Consider the following 20764-nt stretch of genomic DNA (forward strand, 5'->3'; position numbering starts at 1 on the left):
AACAGAGGTCACAGTCCCTCCCCCCTTGGTCAACGTTTAATTCTAATTGTAAAGCAAACCATTAGCAATAGTCCATGTCGAAGTAAAACCTCCCCAGAGAGTATACACACTCCACACTATGTGGACCAATGGAAACTCGAAATTCCTTCTCTCTGGCCTCCAGCTATTCCCCACACATTCAAAGATCAGAAAAACTAAAGGTGTCTAAGATCGAAACAAGTCAAATCTACACAAGCCTTAACTAAGCCTTGATATAATTAGCCCGAGTACGTGAATAATAAATTATAATAATGTTTGTCTTCGAGTGGGAAGGTTCAAGAGAAGTGCAGTGTTTTATGTGGCTAGGCAGTCCTATGATCTACATAGTTAGCCACATCCAGCTGCGTCATAGCTATGATCTACATAGTTAGCCACATCCAGCTGCGTCATAGCTGTGATCTACATAGTTAGCCACACCCAGCTGCGTCATAGCTGTGATCTACATAGCTAGCCACGTCCAGCTGCGTCATAGCTGTGATCTACATAGCTAGCCACACCCAGCTGCGTCATAGCTGTGATCTACATAGCTAGCCACACCCAGCTGCGTCATAGCTGTGATCTACATAGCTAGCCACACCCAGCTGCGTCATAGCTGTGATCTACATAGTTAGCCACACCCAGCTGCGTCATAGCTGTGATCTACATAGTTTGCCTCATCCAGCGCAGACATAACCGACATAACCAACGCAGACATAACCGTTGTCTATAGGTGGTCAGTTTCGGTTCTCTTCCGCCTGTCCTCGGCAGTAGATTTCCTTCTGGTCTCAAATGTCTATCCCGTGACATTTGTCAGAAATCAGCAGCTGTCTCGCAACACAAGGGTTAGGGTTAGGGAATTAAAACTTAGTTTCAGTTAGATGTTTTAACAATTATTTTTTAATTTTTGGAAAACTCATCTGCATCCATTGGGGTCGTCTTCTTTTGATTCACCGCCAATGGTACCGTAACATTTAAGATTTGTGCGTTAATGAATTGGGAGAGTGGAAGAGACGAAAAGTAGACTGTGAATGTAGAAACTACCAGGACAAGTTGGACAGATCTTTGCCTTTTGATGGAGCATGAAAATATGTCAATATTTTTTAATTGGCATAGAGATGTTTGTGTCTGTTTTTAAAGAATGTAACTTTAAACAGCATAATGAAATCAAAAACACAAACAAAAATTGCGCATTCTTAGTTTGAGCCACCAAGAAAAAAAATCGCTAAGAAACGCCTAGAGATGAGAGGATTGACGAGACTATTTACCAAGAAGGGACAAGACAATGAGTCGGCGGTAAGGGCATGTACAGAGCTGCTCACATTTTAAGTAGTGAAATGAAGCTTTTTTTTTTCCAAATGCGGGGAATGGTTAGAGGGTGTTACTATCAGTGACGGAAGAAATGTCTCTTGAAAATAAGAATGCAGCTGAAGCCGCCACATTAAAACGATTAAAAATCTCAATTAAAAACTAAGAGATAGAGACGTAGAGCAGGAAATGTTTACCATTAGCGCCGACATAGGCCATTTGATAGCGACATAGGCTATTTGATAGCGACATAGGCCATTTGATAGCGACATAGGCCATTTGATAGCGACATAGGCCATTTGATAGCGACATAGGCTATTTGATAGCGACATAGGCTATTTGATAGCGACATAGGCTATTTGATAGCGACATAGGCTATTTGATAGCGACATAGGCTATTTGATAGCGACATAGGCTATTTGATAGCGACATAGGCTATTTGATAGCGACATAGGCTATTTGATAGCGACATAGGCTATTTGATAGCGACATAGGCTATTTGATAGCGACATAGGCTATTTGATAGCGACATAGGCTATTTGATAGCGACATAGGCTATTTGATAGCGACATAGGCTATTTGATAGCGACATAGGCTATTTGATAGCGACATAGGCTATTTGATAGCGACATAGGCTATTTGATAGCGACATAGGCTATTTGATAGCGACATAGGCTATTTGATAGCGACATAGGCTATTTGATAGCGACATAGGCTATTTGATAGCGACATAGGCTATTTGATAGCGACATAGGCTATTTGATAGCGACATAGGCTATTTGATAGCGACATAGGCTATTTGATAGCGCTCAACTCTTGCAGTAATTCGCAGTACGAATAGCAATGTTTAAATCACAGAAAAGAGATCTGCTATGACGAACATGCATTGGGACCACCACTGGCGGAGGCCAGTTCAAAGAAGTTTCAGACATCATGGAGGAGGAGGCTTCTTTCCTTTGGGAGAAATTAGTGACACAAACTGATACCGCCAGAAGTATGGCTGGATGACATAGCGCCAAGAGATATTATAAAAATTGTCAGGTCAAACGGAACCTCTGTGGCAAGACGTAGAATCAGGCTGACATACGCGCCTTCTAAACGAAATTGCAACTCTTCATTTAGCAGGCGGAAACAATTGTGGCGTTTCGCCTTACAGACGAGTATCTACATTCAGTGCTTCAACTTGGTGTCTCATCAATGCAGTGGGAGCTTCAGAAGTTGGTTTTGGAAAAACTTCCTACACCCCATGAATTAAGTGTAAATATTTTATTCACGTGGGAGGCGCGAAGGCTGAGTGGTAAAGCGCTTGGCTTGCGATCAGATGGGTCCCAGGTTAGAATCCTGGTGAAGACTGAGATTTTTTATTTCGAGATTATAAGGTCGTGTCTGAGTCCACCCAGCTCTAATGGGTACCTGACGTTAGTTGGGGAAGGGTAAGGGCGGTTGGTCGTTGTTGTGAATATATGACATCCTCGTTAACCATGGACAGCAGAAATAGATGACCTTTACAATCACTTGACATCATTTGCCCTATAGATCGTAAATCCTGAAAGGAAAACTTTTTATGAATTCTGTATGGTGTAATAAAAGTGCTTAATTTTTTTTATGAAATGTTTTGGTATCTTTTATGTGGTCCGCGACACGAGTGTTGGAAATTAAAATGGCCCACTGGTCGAATAAATTTTTACATCGCTGTTTTATCTCAATGATAATTAAATCAAACATTATTACATGTACCTAATGTTTCTATTACCTAATTTCATAACATCAACCCGAAACCGAACTTTAGACCTGACCGAACCAAACCCGAACTATAATCATCATCGAACCGAACCGAATCCGAACTTAAATCTGACCGAACCGAACCAAACCCGAACTTTAAAAGTTGGGTTCGATTCCCATCTCTAGTTCAGGAGCTACCACGCCACCACAGAAACAGATGATCTTTACATTATCTGCCCTATAGATCACAAGGGCTGAAAGGGGAACTTACTTTTTCTTTCTGGAGTCGCTCCATAAAGTGTATTCAAATAGTGTAAGCCCAAAGTCGTTCGTTTGTCGTGACAATGTCTATTTCATTTAGTTACTTGCACGTTTGCTATTTAATTGTCTATTCAGACGTTCGCTGTTTAATTGTCTATTCAGACGTTATCTGACTAAAGTTTCCAACAAAAAAAATAACTGCATGAGTCATCATGTAGCTCATAATATGGAGAGTGGGCAGAGTGTGTGTAAAAATGGGAGGTAATGAAATAGTTAATTGGTATAAAGAAACGATGGGGATATAATGGATTCCAAGGGACATAATTATCTGATTAAATAGGCTAGAAAGCTTAATATTGTTACAATAGTAACAAAATTCTACAGCAAAATAAATATGCGAAAGACGATATATAGAGACTAGATACAATTCAATACGAATAAATTTGCATGATCGTAAGACACCTACGGACGGATAATTGAAAGTAGACGAATGCACAATTAAATTAAGATTTAAACAGTGGACCAGCAAGACAAGATTAATAATCTGCTGTTGGTTTATTTATAAGAGTATTTGATACTCCATGAGACACACATGTCATAAGACTATTTGATACCCCACCATGAGACACACGTCATATAAGACTATTTGATATCCCACCATAAGACACACATTTTATAACAGTATTTGATACCCCACCATGAGACACACATTTCATAAGAGTATTTGATACCCAACCATGAGACACACATTTTATATGAGTATTTGATACCCCACCATGAAACACACATTTTATAAGAGTATTTGATACCCAACCATGAGACACACATTTTATAAGAGTATTTAATACCCCACCATGAGACACACATTTCATAAGAGTATTTGATACCCATCCATGAGACACACATTTTATATGAGTATTTGATACCCCACCATGAAACACACATTTTATAAGAGTATTTAATACCCCACCATGAGACACACATTTCATAAGAGTATTTGATACCCAACCATAAGACACACATTTTATAAGACTATTTGATACTCCACCATGAGACACACATTTCATAAGAGTATTTGATACCCAACCATAAGACACACATTTTATAAGACTATTTGATACTCCACCATGAGACACAAATTTTATAACAGTATTTGATACCCAACCATGAGACAACATTTTATATGAGTATTTGATACCCCACCATAAGACACACATTTTATAAGAGTATTTGATACCCAACCATGAGACACACATTTTATATGAGTATTTGATACCCAACCATAAGACACACATTTTATAAGAGTATTTGATACCCCACCATGAGACACACATTTCATAAGAGTATTTGATACCCAACCATGAGACACACATTTTATATGAGTATTTGATACCCCACCATGAAACACACATTTTATAAGAGTATTTGATACCCAACCATGAGACACACATTTTATAAGAGTATTTAATACCCCACCATGAGACACACATTTCATAAGAGTATTTGATACCCAACCATAAGACACACATTTTATAAGACTATTTGATACTCCACCATGAGACACACATTTCATAAGAGTATTTGATACCCAACCATAAGACACACATTTTATAAGACTATTTGATACTCCACCATGAGACACACATTTCATAAGAGTATTTGATACCCAACCATAAGACACACATTTTATAAGACTATTTGATACTCCACCATGAGACACACATTTCATAAGAGTATTTGATACCCCACCACATGGGCGTAGCCAGGGGGGGGTTCTTGGGGTTCAACCCCCCCCCCCCCCGAAATGAAATCCCCCCCCGCAGTATAAGTGACTGATTTTTGCTTTCATTTTGTTTATTTTAGGTGAGATTTCAATACTAAATCATCAATTACCACAGCACAGCATGAGACACACATTTTTATGCCACTTTTTTTTTGAGAATCAATCAATTGCCAATAATTTATTTTTAAAAAATCAACATGAAGTCAAACCTTCAAAAGTGTCTCAGCAAAAGTGAACTTACCTGTTCTTCAGTTAACGAAGACAAATGATTAGCAGCTGCCCAAGCATCCACTTTAGGAGAGAAATGGTTGATGATAGCTCTATTATAAGACAAAAAAAAGACACTCATCAATACAATTGTAGCTCTGAATTTGTGGTTCCACTTATGGAACAAGAATCAGAAAGATCTTCACTATTCTAAACTATATTTGTGTCAGCACTCACAGTAATCTCACAAGTGAAGTGGTAGGAATACAGCTATAAAGTGAATAATTTAATTTGAAAACATCACACACAAAAAACTTCTGGACAGTTTAGAACAATTGTTTCTGATGAAAACTTCTTTTTTTTTTTATATTACTTCAGGAACAAAAGTCAGATTATTTGCAGACGATTGCATAATATATAGAACAATAAAAACAACACAAGACACAGATATTTTACAAAGAGAATTAGATGAATTACAGAAATGGGAATCAAATTGGAGCATGTCTTTCCACCCAGAAAAATGTCAGTTGTTAAGAGTAACAAAAAACTAAAACAAATTAATTCCACTTATCTTATTCATGGCAAACCAGTAACACAGACTAAAAACGCAAAATACCTAGGTGTTATAATAAATGAAAAACTGTCATGGAATCCACATATTGATGAAACTACAAAAAAATCAAACAAAGCATTAGGATTTATTAAAAGAAATTTCTATAAATCAAATAAGAACATAAAACTAAAATGTTATTTAACCTTGGTTAGGCCAATAATAGAATATGCATCCTCTGTTTGGGACCCCTCAACTCAAGAAAACATTAAGAAACTAGAACAGACACAAAATAGAGCAGTGCGATTCATAACAAACGAATATTCACATTTGACTAGAGTAACACCTTTAGTAAAATCACTAAATTTAGAAAGCCTTCAGGACAGAAGGCTCAAAAGTAAAGTAGCAATAATACATCAAACACTGAACCATAATCTTCAAATACAAAAACAAAATTTAATAAAATACTCTGAAAGACACAAAGATAAAGGCACATTCCTCGTCCCATATGCTAGGACAAATTTGTACAAATACTCCTTCTTCCCTAGTGCTATTAGAGCATGGAATGGGTTGCCTGAGCTAGCCAGGAAAACCAGTGACTTGGCAGAATTTAAGTCATTGGTTAATATGCATGACTAAATGCATGACGCGTAGGACGTAATCATCTTCTTTTTTGAAGTAACGTCTGTATTATATAAGATAAGAAGATATTAGAGCTCCATGAAGGAAAGGGGGGGGGGGGATAAACTAGGATACAAGTTTTAAAGCCTTTTGTGAAAAACTTGGTTTTATGTGATATTGAAATGACAAATTAATTGTTTTGTTTTTTTTTGCTATGTTCCTGCCAGAGACATAGTGCATCAGTGTAAATGAATGTAGAAATGTTTAAACTTTAACTATAGAAGTTGAGACCACAGATAAATATTGCATTTCGTAATCTAAGTGCAGGTGTTGTAACCATTTCCTTGTGCAAGGAACTTTAAAACTGTTTCATTTGGTGCTCCCATATTGATGTGATGGGGATATGAAGTTTTGGCATTAAAAAATGCTTCTTTTATTTTACCATATTTTTTCAACCTAATAGGATAGGTTTATCATAGAATAATTTGATTTGAGTATCTCCCCCTTAAATATTAACATTGAGTAGTTAAATACAAAAGACAGAACAAGCTACCCACCTGATGTTGACCAAGTGACTGGTCAGTTTAGCTGCTGAATCTTTATACTCACTGTCTGTAGTTGTGTACCTTAATGCTGGTAAAAGTTCAAAAAAAACAAGTTTTATGATTTTTGTCTTTGCTTGATCTTAAAGGTCAAACATGACCACTATTTAGTTCTGCAGGACATATTATATAAACCAATTAATAAATGGCAAATGAATGTCTTCGATTCCAAAGATTAAGACTGAGTGCATTATTTCACATGACTATGCTAACCCAGTAGCAACCTGCATATTTTCACGCATTTTGTGCAGATAAAATAATTGTCTGCTAGTGGTCTATTAAGTTTTTTTTCCATCTTTTGCTCCTGACTTCAATAATGGCTTTTCTTTGAGTCTCAAATGTTTGCCCAAGCAGCCTTTGTGAGAGCTCTTTAATTCTCTATCTCTCTCTGAAGCCATCTCCTGCCAGCTATTTCCCTCTATGCCAGTGAGGGTAAAATGGCACCTGAGTTGATCCTCAAACACTTACGGGGGCACCTCTGTGACGTCGTCCTCCTTTAAGATCACCAAGGAAGATCACCTTTGGCATGCGGTTGTCTCACATGCGGGATAAGTGTCCGACCCAGCGCAGCTGTCAATTGGTGATTAGTGCTTCTATACTGTCCACACTGGCCTCCAGCAGAACATAGTCATTTGTAATGTAGTGTATTAATGTATAAATCAATAGTTAACTGTAAATTGAATTTTTACAGAATAAGTCATCCCTACCAAACATTCTTACTTTAGAATACCATCATTAATTGTTTCGTTATAAAGTAGCTGTTATCATTTTTAAAGTTATCGGGAAAAACAACGTATTCATTAATTACATAGAGACAAGATTCAAGTATCACTTAAATGATTTTATTTCATTTCATTGGGCAGAAGAAGTTAAAATGTTTAAAATATTTCAAGGAAATCATTGGGAGAGAGAGAAAGGTCAGGGCTGCCAATAAAATATTTCAAGGACATCACTGGGAGAGAGAGAGAGGTCAGGGCTGCCAATAAAATATTTCAAGGACATCACTGGGAGAGAGAGAGAGGTCAGGGCTGCCAATAAAATATTTCAAGGACATCACTGGGAGAGAGAGAAAGGTCAGGGCTGCCAATAAAATATTTCAAGGACATCACTGGGAGAGAGAGAGAGAGAGGTCAGGGCTGCCAATAAAATATTTCAAGGACATCACTGGGAGAGAGAGAGAGAGAGGTCAGGGCTGCCAATAAAATATTTCAAGGACAACACTGGGAGAGATAGAGAGGTCAGGGCTGCCAATAAAATATTTCAAGGACATCACTGGGAGAGAGAGAGAGGTCAGGGCTGCCAATAAAATATTTCAAGGACATCACTGGGAGAGAGAGAAAGGTCTGGGCTGCCAATAAAATATTTCAAGGACATCACTGGGAGAGAGAGAGAGAGGTCAGGGCTGCCAATAAAATATTTCAAGGACATCATTGGGAGAGAGAGGTCAGGGCTGCCAATAAAATATTTCAAGGACATCATTGGGAGAGAGAGGTCAGGGCTGCCAATAAAATATTTAAAGGACATCATTGGGAGGGAGAGAGAGAGAGGTCAGAGCTGCCAATAAAATATTTCAAGGACATCATTACATCAAGTTTGACTCACCCATGGAATACACATTGTCAAAGATTTGATGCATTCGAATAATCTCATAGTACAGTTCATCATAACTAGTAGGATTTGGAAGGAAAGTATCTCCGTAGGTCACAAACAAGTTAAAGATGGTCACTACCTGAAAGCACAAGCAATACAATCATAATACAATAGCAATACAACCACAATACTATCACAATGCTTTCATATCACAATCACAAATAAAGCCCAATAAATAATCCCTTGATTTCCAGAAAGAATTAACATAGAAAATTATTTTGTCCTACAAATAATTTATTTTAAATAATGACTAACCTTTGTCGCCAACTGAAATATGTTGTGCTTCTTGACCAGGTTATTTTCATTGTTAAGCAGAAACTTCAGTAAAAGTATCAGGGCTGAACAAGGAAAGAAAACAGAACAATTAGCGACAGGGAAATACATCATGACTGTACAAGCACGAAAAAAAATTTTTCAATCATTCCATAATATACTTTTTACTTGCCTGTCCATAAAGCTTTCCACGGATACTGGATTCTGACTCGAAGCTTTTTTTGATAGCACAAAACTCTATGGATGATTCCCAAGCTGCGTCTAAATAAGAAATAGAAGTTTCAGAAAGATCAATACTTGTTTCCATAACAATCATCTTGAAAAATTAAGAATTAGCTGAAAAATGTTATAGGTATTGATTGACAAGATGTTGTTTAGAGCTCAATGCATTAGAACAATCTTAATAAACTTTGTAATACTATGAAACATAGCTCTTTGCTCAAGATTGAGCTTATGGCACATTTTAACAACCTGTTACATTCATGATCACACTTACATATAAAGTTCCATAGGAAAAGTCTTCATTAAATGACTCAAAATAAACTCAACCATTAAATCTGAAAAACAAAAAAAGAAAGGCTTTCAATCAGATGTGACAAATAAGACATAAACATCTAGACCAGTGGTTCCCAAACTTTTTGTCTCGTAGACCCCTTGCCATGTTTTCTGATTTTCGGTACACCCCCTGCTTAACTTGTATTGCATTTTTGCAAATTCGTCAACATTAAAAAAAAAAACGAATTTCTAACTGTAGTGAGTTGAATATTGAAAAAGTCATTTAAAGCATTAAAATTTATAGAGATCTATCTTTTTTATTGCTAATATTCAAATTTTAAAAAATTAAAATAGCATTTAATATTTATTACTGGAATCAACAAACACACTGAATTTTTTTTTTTTTGAATATCCTTGCTACAGATATTATGTAGCATATAGGAATTTGTTGTTTTATGAAGTAGTCCTTTGAACGTTAAATAATAATTTATTTATTTGTCTTAAATATCATTGTAAAAGTTTTGGCAAAGAGTTTCTCGTTTATTTTTCGATCTTTCACGAGTGGCTTAAATATTGGGTCCGCGGAACTGTTTTCACTAACAGGAGAAGGGGCAAAAGCGAGTAACTGGTGCCTAAACCAGTAAGCTTCGAGCAGGAAAGGCTTATTAACCTTGGCTTGCTACCCACCTAGCAGAAGGAAAACTGAATTCAAACCTCTCCTGCCTTGCAACTATACTCAAATATGGGAAAGGTTTTGTGGATACACCCTGAAGTAGAATAAGGAGCCGGCAACCCTTAGGCAGTTTGCAGCATGATAAATATTTAAAGGATTAACTGAAGTACAAACAATATATTAGTGTATGAAAGAGTTACATTAATGGAATGTAAAAATTTAAGTCAAGACTTTCTACGCTTAAATGGCATCCATGATCGTAGACCCCCGTGGACACCTCATAGACCCCCAATTTATTTTTTCACTTTCGTATACCCCTTGGAAGTCTTCGTAGACCCCTGGGGGTCTATATAGACCACTTTGGGAATCACTGATCTAGACTAACAAAGTTTCTTTCAAGTTTAGAAACAATTGCACACAACTTCAAGAATGACAAATATTTATTTGCTGCTGTACACTTAGTTCAACTCACCCAGTAAAGAACAAATCAAAGGACGAGATGGAGGATTCAGTTCTGTCGTACCTTTCCTGTGTCTCATCGGCTTAAGAAATGCAATATAAAAAAAATTGTTATTCTTATTCATGAATTAGTTATTCATTAACTTTTTTTTAATGTGACAATATTTAACAAAAATTTAATCTACAAATAGTCATTGAATGCTTGCTACTTCTTTCCTAGTGTAAGCTTGGCAGAATTTAAGTAACTGGTTAAAATGCATGACTAAATGCATGACGCGTAGGACGTAATCATCTTCTTTTTTGAAGTAACGTCTGTATTATATAAGATAAGATAGTGCTATTAGAGCATGGAATGGGTTGCCTGAGCCATCCAAGAAAACCAATGTCTTATCAGAATTTAAGTCATTGATTAACATGCATGACTAGAAAGACCTAGGACACCTAGGACGTAATCATCTTCTTTTTTGAAGTAACACCTGTATTTTATATAAGAAGATAATAAGGCATTTTCTTCAGAAGTCCAAAAATTATGGAAGAGTGCAGTATTTCATAAGATAAGATTGAGTTCCAATTAAAAAAGAAATCTAATCTACACTTACCATTTTATGAAGAAGCACTCGAAATGTCATGTTAGCGTCATGCATGATTGAGTTAGCATACTGATCCTACAAACATCAAAACAAAACTAATTTGATTTTTTCGACATTATTTCAAGTAAATGTTATTTGATACACGCCAAAAACAAATGCAGGTTGTATTGTAAGCTTGCATAACAATGCTGGTGTCATAAAATATAAAAATTATATTATAATCTTCGCTAAAAAAAAATACTTCTTTAAAAACAAAAATTTATCATAAGAGAAAGAAACAATATTTACTAAATGGCAAGGTTTGGTTCCCTTTCTGCTATATAAACCAAAATTAATTAATTAGTACTAATTGATTAACTAATTGATTAATTTTTGCATTGATTTGTGAATTGTCATCGACTATAAATAATTATGTAAAATTTCAACTTGATCTGAGAATGAGAAGCAGGAGAAAAAATGTGGCAAATGGTAATAAGGGAATTAATTAAATCCATATATACATCCGGATTTCTCATTAAGTAGCATTTATTCTTCTTATTTCGATATCAAACAAAGTAATTAGTTACTGATAATTAATTTATAATAATTAATTGGTTAATTGTTGATTCATTCATGTCTTGTCAGGTACAATGAATAATTGTGAAAAAGTTTCAACTGATCCAAGAATTTGAAGTGGGAGAAAAAAACATGTTCTAACTTTTTACCAGACAGACAGAGTTGATCTAAGCTTTGCAAAAACATTTTAAAACTTACCTCAGCAATACATGTCAAAATAATGAGACATAATTTGGCATTGTTGTAGCGTGTAAGATCTGAAGAAACAATATTCAAGAGAAAAAAAGTAACTAAACACACACAAACAAAAAGAACAAGAAATACTAATAATGTGAAGCTAAGACTACATTGACCACAGGACATTGAAACAGAAGTAACACCTTTAGTTTCTTGTGTGACTATAGAACTGTACTGGAGGAATGTTACCAGGAGGTTGGTAGGCTGTATAACATTAGCAGGAGGGAAAGTCTGCGGGCTGGCTGGTCTGTCTTGAGTTGGGCTGGGTAACGGGGAGCCTGACAGAAAGATAACACATAAAATCAGACAAGGTTGGCATGCATGAAGCAACTATTTTTAACAAATTGAGTCACAAAGCTGATAGAAACCAAACATAATAAATGGAGCTTTACAAATTCAAACGCAAAGTAGCTACATCAAGCATGCATACTTTATAATGATTTTAGAATATGAAAGAGAAAATGACATGGAAAAAACAACAATGCCAGCCCACAGTTGCTTGGAAGATTACACTGGGCTTCTTATAAGTAATGAACTTACACTTAAGTGGGAAATTCATACATGAGAATAAAAAAAATATTTTAAAAGTTTCCCTTTCAGACCTTGTGGTCTATATGGCAGATGATGTAAAGCTCATCTGTTTCTGTGGCCTACGGTTAATGAGGGTGTCATCTGGCCAGGACAATGACCATCCGCCTTTACTTTTCCCCAACTAATGTCAGAGCCTGAAAGTAAAAATCCTAGTCTTCAAACCCGGGACCCCTGTTATAGAAGCCAAGCATTTCACCGCTCAGACACAAAGCCTCCAATCATGAGAATAACATTCTGCAAATCCAACATAATTAGAAAAAATGTTTTGAATACCTGTGTCTTATTAATAAATAGCAGGCAACATGAATTACAAAAAAAAAAAAAACTAAGCTTTTTTTTCTTAACACATGAAAGCAGGAACTGAAAACTAAAGTACAAGCAGCATTGCTGGTCATGTAATATCCAAACCATGTGATGTTGAGAGGTAATACAAATAACAAGAGATACTTAGTTTCAAATTGAGAGGAAGGCCCAAGAAAAATGTGGAGTGAAGAGTAGAAACAACATTCTAGGAGAAAACCTTACACTAAACTACTAACTATCTTCTATATCTTCCAACAAAACATTTGTATTAAAAGTGGAGGGATAGGAATATAGTCATAAAATAATGTGGCCAACAATCTGCTAAAAAAGTGGCCAAATATGCTACAATATAGTCACTATATTTTTAAGCACATTCCTAGTCCTAAGAGTTCATTTCTACAAAAGACTTTCTGTAAACTATAAAAGACTACACTTTTGTGACTATTAAAGCCTTTAAGAAAAAAATGTTACCATCAGAAAGAGGAGGAGGGTTTGTTATCACTGGTGATAATGGTGGTGTGGTCGCTGAAGATGGAGTGTGTGACTGAAACAAAAAAGTTTAAACAATGCTAAATTATTTGTTCCAATTTTATTTGTAAGTAAAACTCTAAAGTTGATTGCAGGGCACAGTTTAAACTTCTACATACATCTATATACGTCTACATACATGTGTCAAAGCTGTGATAAAATTACGGTTCAAGTGTACGGCTTCATACAAAGCAAGAAGCAGCGAGTCGTTAGCTCTGAAAAGACACACAAAAAATAAGATGATAAACATACTTAATACATAAACGTTAATTACAGTTCTAAATCTTTTAAATTTTAGAATCGCTATTTTAATGTTTTGGAGATATAGAAAATGTAAAACATGATTTAACTTCACAAAATCTTTTTCAGGCTTATAAATTCAATTTTCTTAAAAACAAAATGTATCAATAATTTTACACAAAGCATTATCTTTTTAATAAGTGTAACATTTTATGAATTTATGAATTACAAATATTCCTTTAAAAAAAAAAAAATTTTTTTAGCTTTTTATATCACAGTTTAATTACTTCAAAATTAAAATAGATTTTAGTTACTGTATCATCGTACTTCTTGCTACACTATGAAGCATGGGGAAGTGCGGCTGAGAGGCTATAACCCTTGCTACCTATTGAGGGGATTTGGCTATCTATCAAGGGGGATTGGAGCTCAACAAATGATTCGAGCAGAGTTTACTGAGTGCCTTAAGGCAGCATGGAAAACCTTCTCCCAGATACCCCTTCCCTTCACTAGTACAAGAGATTGGACTTAGCACCCAAAGCATGCTATAAGCATAACAGTTGAGATATATCAAAGCACTCACCTCATCAGCTCCATTTTCTTTTCCTCACCAACAAACATGCTGCCAACCTAAACACAAAGAATTTTTTAAGACTTAGCTTTTATTAGAACCTAAAGTCTGGACAAGCGAAGCCTGCCCTTGTGGAGCATCACCAGAGAATGCTGACCATGTCCTACATACTATATCAAGAGGCTGAACAAGACTCTGGCCCCAAAACCTTCCTACAGAACAAAAACTATAGAGAGAACTGCCTGATCTGGAAACCACTGCGCGGTTCATCTCAGATAAAGGATTACTGATCTGAACCCTCCGACATGTAAAATGAGAACGAAGAAGAAGAAATTAGAACCTAAAACCTTTTTATATTTTATATATAATGAAGATTGCCCTTGATTCATAATGTAAGAATAAAGTACTTTTTTATTTACTAAAAATATGTTTCAATCAATTTTCTGCTAGTACCTACTCATAATTTATAATTAACTTTTCTCTTGCAATCAAATGTGTACAAGTAAAAACTTTTTAGATTTTTAAAAAATCTTAAGCTAGTTGTTGCAGCAGTGCATAAAAGTACCAGTTGCCAGCAAATTAGTAGTTAATGCAAAGACAAAATAAAGTTGTTGACCCTATTCCATAAAATTAAGTATAATATAATGTTCTTTGCACTGATACAAAGTCATTAGCCCAAGTGATCTGATAAGCACAGAATGGCAAGAGAAATGGTCTTATGAACTGCAATGTTAAAATGCTAAAACATTACATATTTATGCAAGCAGCCATATCAACCAACCAAAGTTTTACCAATATATATTTTATTTTAAAAGATTTTTATTCCTTTTTTAAAAATGTCTTTCAAATGTTTCTAGTGTTTGACCTACAAAAAAAAAAAAACACCAATGTACATACCAATGTCAATGTTAAGATAAAAACATTAATTGGAATTAAGATCTACACATACCATGCTAGCAAGTGCTGAAAACCAACCAGATGAAGGTTCTTCACTTTGATTCACATAATCCCTACAATGAAAAAAAAAAAAGTTGTTCAATTTATTATGTACAGATATTTGTTTAAAATCTGTTACAGCATTTTAAATATCTATCACAACATAAAAATGATTTAAAGTATTTAGACACTTAACCGTCACATTACCTGTTAAACTCTGACAACAGCTGAGAAACAATCTGAGCATAGCCCTGAAACAATGTTAATAGTTTACTATTGATAGATCTGTAGATGTTATTCAAAATGTAAATTTACTCCAGATATGTAAAGGTTGATTTCAAGTCTCTATTTTGAAGAAATGTTCCGAAACAAACAGTATCAACATCAAGTCCCATTTTAAGAGATGTATCTTGTCACCCAACCAGGCTAATAAATATTTAAAGTAGCAAGCTTAGAATTTTTTTTATTAGGAAAATGTAAAAAAAAAAAAAATTATTATAGCATTAGCCAGGCCAATTAAGTTTCAATCCTTAGAAACTGTTCACTCTTGAAGTTATTGGACTAGTTTATAGCATGATTATAATAATAGTAATAATAATAATAGAAATCTCTTTGATTCTGAAGATTAAAGATGAGAGCAGTGTTTCACATGACTACACAAGCCCAATTGCGACCTGCATACATTTACGCCCGGTGGTCAATTTAAGTTTTCTTTCCATTTTCTGCATATGTCTTCAATAAAAGCTTTACTCTGGGTCTCACATATGTCCCGCAGCATGATTAGTGAAAGCAAAAACACACCAGTTTTGGAAGCCTCCACCAAACACTTAAAATATGTAAACATCTAAGACAAGGGCTAAAAAAAAGTGTATCCCATAAGTCACTTACTGTAAGGGCCAGTTCGTCATCTAGTATAGACAGCTTAACAATGTAGGGATTGGCTGCCTGAAACACAACATCGGAGATAGATCTAGATAGTTGCTACATACAAATCTACTGTAATGTAAAAACTTAATTGAAAAAATTGTTAAAAGTCAATGTTTAAAAAGCTTTAAAGAATAAAGCTCATTAGTGACTGAACATTTTATTGCTATTTCATTAGTAACCTTACAACTTAATACTAATTGAAAAGACTCACTTCATACTTTCTGTACTGTACAAGTAAAGTCAGCAAAAGCACAGCATCCTGACCCAGAAGTGGCCTTTGATTGCGGTTGGCAAGGATCTGGCAAAAACAGGACAACAAATTCAGAAACAAACAAAATGCTAGATATGGATTTAAAGGGAACAGTGAAACAAACTACTCTGAATAACTTTACCTTTCTAAAATCAAGATGGACAATGTAACAGTACCAAATAGTAAATGTTTCCATATTTATAAGCATTTTTATTTTAAACTCATGGTGGATTTGAAATGTAAGAATAATGTTTACCTGTACAAGTGACTCAAAGACACTATTGATCAAAACATATTCTAGCATTGTATTCTGACTGATATTATCTGTTGCCTGAAATAGTTAAAACACATTGAGTAAAAGTGATACAAAGAAGTTTCTTCAAATCGTAATAAAAAATAAATAAAAAATATTGTATAAAAGTTGGACTAGACGAGTAAATCATTCATTTATAATCATATATTTTTTAAAGTTCTACATTATTAAACCTACAGTTTCGTATTTCAAGACTTACTGTTACTAGAACAAGCATAAACTTCAAAGATAACTGTTTCAAGCTTATAGGGAACTCTCCAGTCAAGAAGGAATTGATGCTGTCAATTAAAGACTGTAGAAATAACATAAAGGAATGACCATTACATTCACACATACAAATAAGTTTTTCGAATTAAAACAAGAAAATTCATTGACTGACTTACTCTAATATATTCAAAATAAATTCAGACTAAGACACTCTTCTTCTTTTCACAAGCACTTTGCTACCAAGCCATGCGCTTTGTATTGTGAAATATTAGTAGCTGAAGGTTTCCAGAGGCTTTTTAGTTCCTCTACATTTCCAAAAGCATTTAGTTATGTGTCTGCCAGAAGTTAACTAGCAGAGGACAAGCGAACAGTGCTGGCAGAAGAAAAGCGTCAGAGAAAAAAAGCAAAGCCAATGACACAAGCTCCAGCTGGAATAACCTGTCCAGTGTGGAGCTGACCACATAGGTCTCACCAGCCAAATGAGCTGACACAAGAACCCAGTGCAAAGCCCTCAGCCCCCTGGATGACAAAATTGGTCATTATCGAACCATGATGGATAAACTATATTTAAAAGCTTAAGTAGGGAAATCAGCTAAATTACCCACAGAAAAAGATATGATTTAGTGGTATTATTATTTAAGTGTGAGTAAGCCACAACTTTACTTCATTTCAACAAAAGAAGTCAAAGTAAGCAATGCAATAGTCTTAAATTAAAAACACGAAAAATATTAGAAAATACTTTTTAAAAAAAAAGCTTATATTAAGCGTACTTGTATCAGTTAGTTAATTTGGATAAGTCTTGTAATTAAATTTTTAATAGATCTAGACTAACAATAAAAAAGCATTTATAAAAAAAAAGAGGGGGAAATGACCTGAATTCGAACTCATGGCTCAAGCCTTCTCAGGCTTCTCAAGCCAACGCGGTAACCACACTACTGGCGAAGAGTCTATGAACATGGAAGATTGTATAGTTATCTATTGTTTCTATTTCATATTTGTGTTCACTAAACCTAAGACGACAGCCTAATATAAAGGAGACTAATTCAGATTATACCACCACTTCGGTCAAGTACTATTTATTTCCCATGTTTGAGATACGAAACAAAGTAATTTATTACCAATAGTTAATTAACTAATTGGTCAATTGCTTTTAATGATTCTTGTGTTGTCAGGTAAAAGAAATAATTGGGCAAAATTTCAGCTTGATCCGACATTGGGTGTCAGAGAAATAATGTGTACAAACTTTTGGCCAGACACAGACAGACAGAGTGAGTTTTGTAAAAAGGGGCTTCAAAAATAAATTTTAAAAGCGTGTGCTTTTATCACTGATCATATCATAATAAATAACAAAGGAGTGAATGTAGTTCTTGCAGCCTCTGCACTTTGCTACTAACATTCACATTTTAGTTTTAACAACATGATAGCTGTTCCGTTAGTAACTCTAAATGAAAATCAAATAATTTGAAACCCTACATTCTACTTAGAAAGTTCAAACTCATTCTCAAAAGCTCCACATCTTATAAGCCATTCACAAGGTGAAAGTAAATCATCACTATGCTGTTACATTAAAATTTTAGGACACTACTTACAGCAAATTTCAAATTTTGAAAAAAAAAAAAAAAAAGTATATATAATATATAATCACATTACTCTAATTAATGACAAACCTGAAGGGTGGATTCTGCAGAATCAAAACCCACAAGAATATTTATCACATCAAATCCATAATTACCATGATTTTTTCTAAAGATGCCACGCACTAACGCACAGAGCGTCTGTAAAAGGAGACAAACAGATAGAATTTTAGGCAAGAATACATTTAAAGAAATTATGTGAGTTTTTATTCATAAAAATATATATCTATTTCACAACAATAAAATTTTCTGTTGTTTTTTTTTTCCACAGGCAGTCTGACATTTACCATAAATGTACATAGTGAACACTATATGGTGAGTGGGCTTACTTACATGCAAGGCATTAATTTTTCTGATGTTGCTCTCCTCCTTAAGTGCCTGAGTGGCTTTGTAAAACAGTAGATTCAAGTTTTCCTGTCATAAACAAACAAAGTTTGAACTAATATATTTAGAGTTAGGCTAATACGATGAGATCTATGAATACAATAGCACACTATCTTGTCAATGTAAAATATGATGTTTACAAGCATCTATCATTGTTTTATAATCATCTGTTTACAATTCTCATACCTTCAGCTCTAGCAGTGTCTCTCCATTGAGTTTATCTATTTCGCTTTCTATAAACTGGGTATTCACCTGGGCAACACAAGGAATTACATTAGTTTAACTCTATAATAAAATAACTAGCTTTCATTACAAAAAAAGTTTTGAGCATTCTCTTTTTTTTTTTTGGTCTTCCAATGAATTAAAACTTACGGCAAGCTGTTTATTTTAGCTATTATATTGTTATAGCCCTGCCATCCAAGATAGTGCAAAAGGTGTGCACTATTAGTGACTAGACTAGGAAGGATGTTGACATAAGAGGAGAGAGAGAACGATTTCCACAAGTCTAGAACCAATATGTGTTCAAGGCAGATGTTGTTCTACATGTATGTGATGTCCTCATGTAAATAAAGATCCATGTTTCGTTGAGTTGCCTCCCTTCAGTTATTACAATATTATAATTTCATAGTTCAGGGAGCAGGAGTGATTCGTTGACTTTCACTACTTCCACTGGGATACCATCACTCCCAGGAGATTTTCTATTTTTTAAGCAGTTAATGGCTTTTTTGAGGTCACTAAGGCTCGGAAGCTCATCTAGGCATTCCAGTACTGGAAGATCTGGTAGAGAAGCCAGGGCGACATCGTCTACTGTATTCTGTGTGGCATAGACTTCGAGGTAGTGTTCTGTCCATCGTTCTAGCTGCTTGGTTTGATCTGTAATTTTTTCTCCTGATTTGGATAGAAGGGGGGCAGGCTTAGACACTGCTGGACCCAGGGCCGCTTTAATGATATCAAATAGAGCTTTGCTATTTCCTGAGTGGAGACTGTCTTGGATTCTGTTGCAGGTATCCCTCCAGAAGTTGTTTGCACATTTTCTAGCCATTTGTTTTGCCTCTTTATTAGCACTTTTGAAGGCCTCCAGAGATTTTGGATTAGGCTTTGTCTTGTGAGCGAGGTGTGCAGATCGTTTTTTCTCGATGCAAGGTTCCATATGTGCTAGATTCGCCTCAAACCAGTCTACATTTTTGTGTTTTTGAGGCCCAAAGGCGGTGATTGCCGAACTGTAGATTACGTCTCTTAATTTCTCCCATCTGATCGAGATGTCTTCTTCATCACTTAACGAGGGGATTGAACTGTTCAGGAGCTCGCCAAAGAGTGCACACTTCTCTGGGTCACCTACATGGTTGACGTTAATTCGCCTAGTTCTGGGTTGAGTGGAAGTGTAAGCCTTCTTGAGAAGTAGTTTGATTTTGCTTAGCACTAGTGAATGGTCTGAGTTGCAGTCCGCACTATGGTATGAACGGGTGTGGATGACACTTTTCAGATCCATCCTTCGGGTGATGCAGAGGTCAAGCTGGTGCCACCTTTTTGAGCGTGGGTGCTGCCAAGAGACTTTATGGCGTTCCTTGCCAGAGAAGAATGTATTTGTCCCACAGTCATGTCCCACAGGACATGCGTGACGCAACTATAGTCACAATATACAAGAACAAAGGGGATCGGAGTGATTGCAACAACTATAGGGGTATCTCTCTCCTCAGTATAGTGGGCAAGATCTTTGCTAGAGTGGCACTATCCAGGCTGCAAGTGATAGCTTCTAGAGTCTACCCAGAGTCTCAGTGTGGATTCAGGAGTGGTAGGTCCACTATAGACATGATATCTTCTCTACGACTACTGCAGGAGAAATTCAGAGAGAGAGACAGACCCCTTTACATTGTTTTTGTCG

At 35.5% G+C, this 20764-nt stretch overlaps 1 protein-coding gene across 3 annotated transcripts in view; it reads right to left on the bottom strand.

The window, feature by feature from the left end:
• The window catches only part of LOC106061599 (armadillo-like helical domain-containing protein 3), a 42003-nt gene that overhangs the window by 15843 nt on the left and 5396 nt on the right, over positions 1 to 20764 (bottom strand). For all 3 annotated transcript variants that reach the window (XM_056018569.1, XM_056018564.1, XM_056018556.1), the window contains exons 5-26: positions 19069 to 19134; positions 18832 to 18912; positions 18532 to 18639; positions 16857 to 16949; positions 16601 to 16675; positions 16306 to 16392; positions 16056 to 16112; positions 15375 to 15418; positions 15181 to 15241; positions 14244 to 14290; positions 13563 to 13638; positions 13367 to 13439; positions 12145 to 12279; positions 11963 to 12021; positions 11219 to 11284; positions 10633 to 10702; positions 9489 to 9549; positions 9165 to 9253; positions 8975 to 9057; positions 8672 to 8798; positions 7025 to 7100; positions 5331 to 5409 (exon numbers count right to left, since the gene is read on the bottom strand). In XM_056018569.1, coding sequence (XP_055874544.1) covers positions 5331 to 5409; positions 7025 to 7100; positions 8672 to 8798; positions 8975 to 9057; positions 9165 to 9253; positions 9489 to 9549; positions 10633 to 10702; positions 11219 to 11284; positions 11963 to 12021; positions 12145 to 12279; positions 13367 to 13439; positions 13563 to 13638; positions 14244 to 14290; positions 15181 to 15241; positions 15375 to 15418; positions 16056 to 16112; positions 16306 to 16392; positions 16601 to 16675; positions 16857 to 16949; positions 18532 to 18639; positions 18832 to 18912; positions 19069 to 19134 — 1713 coding nt within the window. The remainder of the gene's footprint in view (positions 1 to 5330; positions 5410 to 7024; positions 7101 to 8671; positions 8799 to 8974; positions 9058 to 9164; positions 9254 to 9488; positions 9550 to 10632; positions 10703 to 11218; positions 11285 to 11962; positions 12022 to 12144; positions 12280 to 13366; positions 13440 to 13562; positions 13639 to 14243; positions 14291 to 15180; positions 15242 to 15374; positions 15419 to 16055; positions 16113 to 16305; positions 16393 to 16600; positions 16676 to 16856; positions 16950 to 18531; positions 18640 to 18831; positions 18913 to 19068; positions 19135 to 20764) is intronic.

Source organism: Biomphalaria glabrata, chromosome 1, assembly GCF_947242115.1.
Source record: "Biomphalaria glabrata chromosome 1, xgBioGlab47.1, whole genome shotgun sequence".
Classification (NCBI taxonomy): domain Eukaryota; kingdom Metazoa; phylum Mollusca; class Gastropoda; family Planorbidae; genus Biomphalaria; species Biomphalaria glabrata.